Raw genomic sequence first — 9,634 nt, 5'->3', positions numbered from 1 at the left:
TTCCTGTCCCATCACTTGAACATTTGGTGCCAAATTCACTCATCATTTGTGTTTTAAAGAGAAAATCCCATCACTTTAGCATTCATCTCAGAAATTGTTAATTATCAAACATATCATTACATTGAAATTAAATGTAATTGAAAAAGATCATTTTATTTGTACCTTATTAGTCAATACAACCATGTGTTTGAATTTAATTGAGAAACCTAATGTATAATTCCCAATTTCTTGTACCTAAATTTTATCCATCTATTAATTAAGACCTTGTATCTACCAGAGAGAGAGAAAGAGAGATTCCAAAATTGAGATTGAAGTATTTGGGTTTGATTAGAAATCCATTAAATAAGGTTTTTTTTTTTTTTTTTTTTTTTTTAGGAATCCATTAAATAAGTTGAATGTGGGTTGCGAAAAATAGTATTTTCACTAACGCAAAATCATTTTTGCTCAAACAAAATTCATACAAAAAGTTTTTAAGACCCTCGTTAGACACACTTGAACAAAAACAAATAAATGATTTTTTCTAAATTTTGTGGCCTGGTAGACCAATCAATATGTTTTGTGGTTCTTGTTAATAAAAAGCTCGAACTATTCATTTTTTCTTTTTTTTCCTTTATTTAAAATATTGTAGAGAGGGGTGTAAATCAAAAGCTGTATGGATTCATAATGTATGTAGCAAGATTCATAAATAATAAAATATGTAGCAAGATATAAATGGGCCTTTCACATTCTCTTCTTCCCTTTTGGGTATTTGTTCTTGAAGATAAATATGAGCCAAGGCCTGGACTCCCATTTTCTTCTCGAAATTATTTTTACATATAACTTATTTAAATGAAACAAATATTAGTGTCAAATTTTAATTTCATATATATTTACAGACAAAAATTGGATGAAATTTTAAGAATGAAATTAAATACAACTTTTTTTTTTCGAGGTGTTTTATTTATTTATATTTAGATTTAGTTGGTCTGACATGGCAGTGCCAGGTTAGTCTTTCCTTAGGCTAGTCTGCAAGATTGGTTGGTTAAAGATGGACCCCTCTCAACCGAAACCATTCCTTACACTTCCCGCAATATTTCGAACTCGTTTCTCTTTGAACCAAACAGACTGACGTTGCCACACTCTCTGTCTCTCTGTCTGTATCTGCAGAGCTGAAAAAAGAATAGAAAAAAAAATGACACCAACACCCCAACCTCCATACCCTTTCAACCACCACCTTCAACCCCTTCTCACCATTACAAAAATGCATGTGCCATTGCTTCATACACACCACCATTCCCTACCTTTTGTTGGGGGTCAGTCATATAAAATCAAAAACAACCCATTGGGTCTCTTAGGAATAAGTACTGGAACTGAAGTGAAGTGATATATCAAAATGATGGAGTCTGGAGTTCCTGTTTGCAATTCTTGTGGTGAGCAAGTTGGAGTCAATGCCAATGGGGAATTGTTTGTGGCTTGCCATGAATGCAATTTCTCCATTTGTAAGGCCTGTGTTGACTTGGAGATTAAGGAGGGGCGCAAACTTTGCTTGCGTTGTGGTGCTCCATATGATGGTATTGTATCTCTAACTTCAAATTTCTTGATCAAGTTTATGTTTTTTGGTTAAATTTTTGCATATCATTATGTGGGTAATTGCTATTGAGGTCAGCCATGTGTAGGATAAATTTGACAACATTATCTGATGATCATTTGTACAAACTTAAAAAACTTTCTTAGACATTGATTGAGCCAATACAATTGGGGATATGATATTTTTGTTCAGCTGATTTCTCTTGCATTTGTAATGTTAATAATTGCTGAAAATCTCGTTAACTTTTCAATTCTAGGGGAAATGTAGGAGAAGAAAGAAAATTCATCCACATGGCTTTGTTTCTCTCCCTATTAAAGTTCTTATATTTTCTCTCTCTACTTCAGAAAAATTGAATTAAACAATTAGGGATGACTTCTAGAAAGAAAAATGGGTTGTTCTAGTTTTGTAGCTATGTGTCTTCTCCATTAAACGTGCATCGCTTTGTCTAGTATCCTAAGCTAATTGTGTCTTTGAATTCCCTAGAGAACTCACTGGATGATGCTGAAGTGAAGGTTTCAGGCAATCGATCCACTATGGCAGCTCACCTCAGTGATCCTCAGGTAATTGCTGTTGTAAATTCTGTTTCATACATATAAAATATAACTCTAGGTGGAAGTAGTAGTATGACACACAATTTTGAGGAAGTGCAATGAAAACCCTTTTCCTTGCTTTGTTGATTAAACATTCAACCTTTAAATACATTTCAAGAAAGTTGTGATGTTGAAAGCTTGGTATCATTCATCTTGGTTTGTACAGGAAGTTGGACTTCATGCTAGGCATATCAGTAGTGTATCCACAGTGGATAGTGGTAAGCAATATTAATTTCTTGTGTTGTGTTGATCTTTCTATTCAATTTTAATAGATTTGGTTTTTACATTACTTGGTGTTTTCTTGAAGAACTAAATGATGAATCTGGGAATCCAATCTGGAAGAATAGAGTGGAGAGTTGGAAGGATAAGAAGAACAAAAAGAAAAAGACTGCTAGTAAGGCTGAAATTAAGGCTGAAAAGGATGATCGAGTTCCATCTGAGCAGCAGATGGAAGAGAAACTGTAAGTGACAAGAAAGATGAATTTCCAAAGAGTCAATGGATAAGAAATGTAGAAGATAGGATGGTTTAAGACATAAATAAAAAAAGATAACTAGAGGGACAAGTTTTTTAAATTTGTTTATAAAATACTACTTAAATCATGCATGGCTTAAAGCTTTTTCCTATGGCTATGGTTTTTTCTTTGTGGTCATGCTATCAAATCCTTTGTACGTTAAGCCATGGATGAAAGGAACTATTTGTTTATTAAGCCCTTGATGAATTAATTTGTTTAGTTAAATTTTGTTCCTCATGTGGTTTCTATTTTGTTCTCACCAAATTGGCAATGTTTTTTCTCTGCTAGAAACCCTTAATTGCAATAAAATGGATCAGTACACAAAATATTTGCAATAAGATTCAACTTCCTATCTTTTTCTTAAGCATCATATAAATATATATATATATATATATATATATATATATATATTTTTTAATGAAGGTGTGAAAAAAAATCATAGCGGCGCTTTCTGCTGTATGATATTCTGAAGGGGAACAGAGCAAATTCATTGCATTTTTTAGTCTCTGTCTTTGACCATTCCCCATTGATATATCAATTTTTGCTTTGTTCTACAAAACTAAATATATTAATCAGATATTTCCATTGCTTTTTCAGGTCCGCAGATGCTGCACAACCACTTTCAGCTATTATTCCGATTCCATCCACCAAGCTCACACCATATAGAGCTGTTATAATCATGCGATTGATAATTTTGTCACTCTTCTTCCATTACCGAATAACACATCCTGTTGATAGTGCTTTTGGTCTGTGGCTCACTTCTGTCATATGTGAGATATGGTTTGCTTTTTCTTGGGTATTGGATCAGTTCCCTAAATGGTCTCCAATCAATAGGGAGACATTTATCGACAGGCTGTCTGCAAGGTACATACATCACTCTTATATGGATGACTGTAGATGTCAAAGATGATAGTTGTAATTGTTTGAAAGTTTTAGCAGTGCCACAAGGTTTTTTATTTGAAAGTGTTCAATAGTATCAGATCCTCTGTGAAACTCATACTTCTCTCATTTAACTTGACATTTTAGCATTAAACCTGGTCAAGCATTCATTCTCAACTAATATTCTTAATCTTGATCTCATGTCTCCTTTAACTATATTATTATATATTGGCCCTGAATCATGGTCTCATGTCACCTATGAATTACATGTCAAGCTTAGTAGGCTGAGGCTGAATCTGCAAGTAATTTAACGTAAGGTTACAAATGAAGAGAATTAGCATTCACTAAGTAGCATATAGTAATGGATCTACTTTATTGAAAAACTTAAAACATAATTATGAAAGCTATTTTTGAATGCATACATGGGATACTTAAACTCACTACTATGTCAGGTTTGAAAGAGAGGGTGAACCCTCCCAGCTTGCTGCTGTGGATTTCTTTGTGAGTACAGTTGACCCTTTGAAAGAACCACCGTTGATCACAGCCAATACCGTGCTTTCCATCCTTGCTGTGGACTACCCTGTGGATAAAGTCTCCTGCTATTTGTCAGATGATGGAGCTGCCATGCTTACATTTGAATCTCTTGTTGAAACATCTGAATTTGCAAGGAAGTGGGTACCGTTCTGCAAAAAATTTGCAATTGAACCACGTGCACCTGAGTTTTACTTTGCACAGAAGATTGACTATTTGAAGGATAAAGTGCAACCTTCTTTTGTCAAGGAACGTAGAGCAATGAAGGTAAGCAACTGAAAATCTATCTGGCTACAACTTGTCAATTGCTCATTCCACTTTGATATTTTAATGGATTCTTAAGTTGTAATAATGGTATCTAAAAGCAACCATCTCAAATTTTGGATTTTATCTTGTTACAGAGAGATTATGAAGAGTTTAAAGTGCGAATTAATGGTTTAGTAGCAAAGGCTCAGAAAACACCGGAAGAAGGCTGGACAATGCAAGATGGAACATCTTGGCCAGGGAATAACACCCGTGACCACCCGGGAATGATTCAGGTAAATCTATCTTATAGACAATTTTGTGGTTTATGATTTTAGTTAATTGTGCAATATCTAGCTTTTAAATATCTTACATTTCAGAATCATCTAGTATCTAGAAAGAAACTAGGACTTAACCAATCCTTAAGCTGTAGATTTTGAAACTTAAGGCGATTACTTAAAAGTTGTCTATGGATTTTTTTATTTAAAACTATTATTATTCAAAGGTAATTTCTGAGGGATATTTTTTCTTCTTTTCTGTTGTCAAAGTACCTCAAGTTTTATCAACTATCAATCCACATCAGTTCTTACATCTCTTATTAGAAAATGTTTTCAACTGCTGCCTCATAATTTGAAAATGTAATAATTTTCACATATGGCATTTTTCCACCCACTTCAGGTTTTCCTTGGACATACTGGTGCCCATGATATAGAGGGACTTGAACTTCCTCGACTGGTCTATGTATCCAGAGAAAAGAGACCAGGCTACCAGCACCACAAGAAAGCTGGTGCTGAAAATGCTCTGGTATGTTCACATCCTTTCTCAAAATTAATGATTTGCATAGGAACTCAAACATTACAATTTATTTGAATGGTTGGATTTGTACAGGTGAGAGTATCTGCAGTTCTTACAAATGCTCCCTACATCCTCAACCTTGACTGTGATCATTATGTTAATAATAGCAAGGCAGTTCGTGAGGCAATGTGTTTCTTGATGGATCCACAAGTTGGTCGAGATTTATGCTACGTGCAGTTCCCTCAGAGGTTTGATGGCATTGATCGCAGTGACAGATATGCCAACCGAAACACGGTTTTCTTTGATGTAAGTCTAAAGCTAGCATATCCACTCCATTTGTTTTAATATTTTCCTTATAATGACTTTTATTTTGAAGAAATAAAAATATTATTTCTTTTTCAAGTATATCAGAAATTCATCTGTCACAAAAGTTTTTATCAAATTTAGCTTATTATTATGCTTGGGAGTTTTGGTAATTAGGTCAAACTTTAAAAAGAAATAATTGAGTTGTGTTGAAGTCCAACTCACAATGTCTGTCTTCAGTTGATGTATAGAAATAGATGAAATGTACCAATTTCCTTTTAACATGTCATTTTTAAAAAATGAAATAGAATTATTTGAGGGAAACGAGCTAATGCCACAATGCTGATATTGGTCCCTGCATAATTATAAAAGTTGGAGCCCTCTGAGTTTTGAGAATCTCTTCATTTCAATTTCAGGTTAACATGAAAGGATTAGATGGCCTTCAAGGACCAGTTTATGTGGGAACAGGTTGTGTTTTCAATAGGCAAGCACTTTATGGCTATGGGCCGAGTTCTATGCCCAGCTTACCTAAGTCTTCCTCCTCATCCTGCTCATGGTGTGGCTGCTGCTCTTGTTGCTGCCCCTCCAAGAAGACTCCTAAAGATCCCTCAGACGTTTACCGAGATGCAAAACGGGAAGAGCTAGATGCTGCAATCTTTAACCTCAGGGAGATTGATAGTAAGTCTAGTTATTGAGGCCATTGGATTTAGGCAAATAATTTACGGGGTTTTCAATAATTAATATATTTTTTGGTTTTCTTTGGGCAGATTATGATGAGCATGAAAGGTCAATGCTGATCTCCCAGATGAGCTTTGAGAAAACTTTTGGCTTGTCTTCTGTATTTATTGAGTCTACACTAATGGAAAATGGTGGAGTTCCTGAATCTGTCAACCCAGCAGCATTGATTAATGAAGCAATTCATGTCATCGGCTGTGGTTATGAAGAAAAGACCGCATGGGGAAAAGAGGTGGACTTTTTTATTTTATTCTTGTTCTCATTTGAAAATCATGTGCTATTATTGCTATTATTCTAGAATGTGAATTCATTACAATCTTTACAAAATTAATAGATAAAATTTTAGTTCCAATTTCAGTTTTAATTACAGCTGGCTTGGGTGTGGCCTTCTGCTGGGGAAAGTTTCCTTTCCTTCTTTGTTGTCCATCTGTTATTATCTTTTGGCTATAAGCTGTGTTGCATTTACCTCTAATCTTTTACTTGAGCGTTAACCATTACTGGATCTTACCTTCTCACCAATTCACAATTTTTATTCTGACTTCCCAGATTGGTTGGATATATGGCTCAGTCACTGAGGATATTTTAACTGGTTTCAAGATGCACTGCCGAGGATGGAGATCAATTTACTGCATGCCTGTAAGGCCTGCATTCAAAGGTTCAGCCCCTATCAATCTGTCTGATCGATTGCATCAAGTTCTCCGGTGGGCACTTGGGTCTGTGGAGATTTTCCTTAGCAGACATTGTCCCCTATGGTATGGGTTTGCAGGAGGCCGCCTCAAATGGCTTCAAAGACTAGCGTATACAAACACCATTGTTTATCCATTTACATCCCTCCCTCTCATTGCCTATTGCACAATTCCTGCAGTTTGCCTTCTCACTGGAAAATTCATCATACCAACGGTAATTTCTTGTACTTTCTGTTGAAATTTTACAGATAGTGTGTTTTTTATCTTCAGTAGTTATCAAAAGTTATTGAAGAATTTGAAATAGTTAGATAATTATTTGCAACGTAAATTCATTATTTAAAACCATATCAGGGGGTGGCTTTGTTAGATCGTTACATAATAACATTGGCCAACATAGAAATAAAGAAAAAGTTGGATGCAATTTATACATTTGAAACAGGGATGAAAAATGCATCAGTTTACTATTTTACTAGGCCTTGTATGACTATAGGGTGCTCTTCTTAACTTCCTAAAAAAGAGCTTTGTCAATATTCAAAATCAGTGACCACTGAAGTAATGTTATTAACTTTTGACATTTGATTAAAAATTTAACCTGGCTACATTTTTATTTCTCATGATTATGGTTTGAAACCATTTACTCATAGAACTTACTTCACATAATACATTTTATTTTGGATCAGCTTTCCAACCTAGCAAGCACCCTGTTTCTTGGCCTTTTCATGTCCATCATCGTGACCAGTGTGCTCGAGCTACGGTGGAGTGGTATCAGCATAGAAGACTGGTGGCGTAATGAGCAGTTCTGGGTGATTGGAGGTGTTTCAGCCCATCTCTTTGCTGTCTTCCAAGGTTTCCTGAAGATGTTAGCTGGAGTTGACACCAACTTCACTGTCACTTCAAAGGCAGCTGATGATGGAGAGTTTGGTGAGCTCTACATTGTCAAGTGGACAACAGTTCTGATCCCTCCAACAACATTGATCATAATCAACTTGGTTGGCGTTGTTGCTGGATTTTCAGATGCACTTAATAAAGGTTATGAAGCTTGGGGACCTCTCTTTGGCAAGGTGTTCTTTGCCTTCTGGGTGATTCTTCATTTATACCCCTTCCTCAAGGGTCTCATGGGTCGCCAAAACCGAACACCAACCATTGTTGTTCTGTGGTCAGTGCTTTTGGCCTCAGTCTTCTCTCTTGTTTGGGTGAGAATTAATCCTTTTGTGGGCAAAGCTGCTAATTCAAGCCTTTCCCAAGGCTGCATTTCTATAGATTGTTAGGTCACTATAAGGAAGCTTCCCAACCAATACAGTTGAAATTTGGTGGTGATTTTGATTGCCTATTATTAATGTGGGAGTCATGATTAGCTCTTTCTTGATTGTTGAGGCATATTGAAGTAAGTTTTGGACATTATGTATTTGATCTCTTTCATTATATATGTCGGATAATCAGTGTGTAAAAAAGCATTGCCTAGAGCAATATCAATGTAAAACAAGGGTTATTGTTTCCTTCCGACAAGGATTATCTTGAAATTCTAGAATGAAATGGTAGAAAAGCACTTGTCAGTTTCAAAGCAATATAGAGGGTTCCCCCCGCTTATATATAGACACACACACATATATTGATATATATATATATATATATATATGCATCAACATCAACTCATAAAGAAATAATAAAGGGAAGAAAGGAAAGCTGGAAAGTGTGGAAACCACGCAAATCCAGCAGTCTTATAGCTATAGCGTATTTGCCTTTCACAGACTGATATTTTAAAATCGTATTACATTATTATTCTGAGATTTTCTCTCATTCCCTTTTTTTTTTTTTTAGTTCAAAGTGATACTTACTCTCATTACTTGACTATTTATTTTTTCATTAGTGGGAAACCTATATATATCTTTAATCTGGTAATAGTTGAAATTCACATCAAGTATCAAATCATTGAAAATTGATGATTAATTTCTAGTTATTAAAAAATTATTAATTTGCTTATCCATAATTATTCATTTCAGTTTTGTGATTGACATATTATCATTCAGCAGCTAAGTTTCAACATGTTAGATAAAAATAGCAACAAAAAGTCAAACAATTGAGTAGGATAAATGTAAAGAAAGATCATTCAAGTTAGAAACTAATGACACTAATATTCAATTACATGAAGTATCCAAACGAACATAAGTAGGAATAGACGATAGTAAGATATTAAAGATGCAAGAAATTAGTGATACTGAATTCAATAGACCCAAATTGTGAGGAATTATTAGGTCCATCAAATTACTGTTGAGGTGGTCCTTCCTGGTTCTCGTAACTAATAAAATGTTAAATTCATGCAAATGTGACATCATTTGGTGATTTTTTTTATTTTTTATTTCTTGTGCTTATTAAAAAGCTAACTCACACATTTGTATTAGTAGCATCATTTTATTGGTTGGGAGAACCACTTCAGTAGTCCTCTCGAACCTAATAATTTCTCCCAAATTATACCCTTCAATTGAAAAATAAATATAAAAATAGGTCAACATGCTATAAAACCTTTGGATTCTTCAGCAAACTCTTATCAGCGAATATTCTAACTTTCCATATAAGTGAAACAGTTACAAATCAATTTGGCACTAACAAAAAATGAACCAAAAATATTTTGCAACAATACTAGAGCATATGTAGAGAGGAACAAATCTTAATTTTTTATTATAGTTGGAAGACCAGCCAATATACAGAATAGCTTGAAAATTACATATGTACTCAAAACAAAAGAATTGAAAACTAAATAAATTCATAGTGCTGTAAAGAGAAACAGAAAGTGTC

At 34.6% G+C, this 9,634-nt stretch overlaps 1 protein-coding gene across 1 annotated transcript; it reads left to right on the top strand.

Moving 5' to 3' along the window:
* The first annotated feature begins 1,254 nt into the window (after nt 1–1,254).
* On the top strand, nt 1,255–8,347 carry LOC126726237 (cellulose synthase A catalytic subunit 8 [UDP-forming]). The gene is made up of 13 exons (XM_050431455.1): nt 1,255–1,550; nt 2,051–2,127; nt 2,324–2,375; nt 2,465–2,618; nt 3,267–3,533; nt 4,001–4,346; nt 4,481–4,618; nt 5,001–5,126; nt 5,211–5,423; nt 5,837–6,098; nt 6,188–6,387; nt 6,702–7,055; nt 7,522–8,347. Exons 1-13 carry the CDS (start codon nt 1,373–1,375, stop codon nt 8,107–8,109), a joined length of 2,955 nt encoding a protein of 984 aa, XP_050287412.1. The 5' UTR covers nt 1,255–1,372; the 3' UTR covers nt 8,110–8,347.
* The last annotated feature ends 1,287 nt before the right edge of the window (nt 8,348–9,634 follow it).

The sequence above is a fragment of the Quercus robur genome, chromosome 5, assembly GCF_932294415.1.
Source record: "Quercus robur chromosome 5, dhQueRobu3.1, whole genome shotgun sequence".
Lineage (NCBI taxonomy): Eukaryota > Viridiplantae > Streptophyta > Magnoliopsida > Fagales > Fagaceae > Quercus > Quercus robur.
Note: the sequence above shows the minus strand (reverse complement) of the source record. Positions and strands in the feature narration are given on the sequence as shown.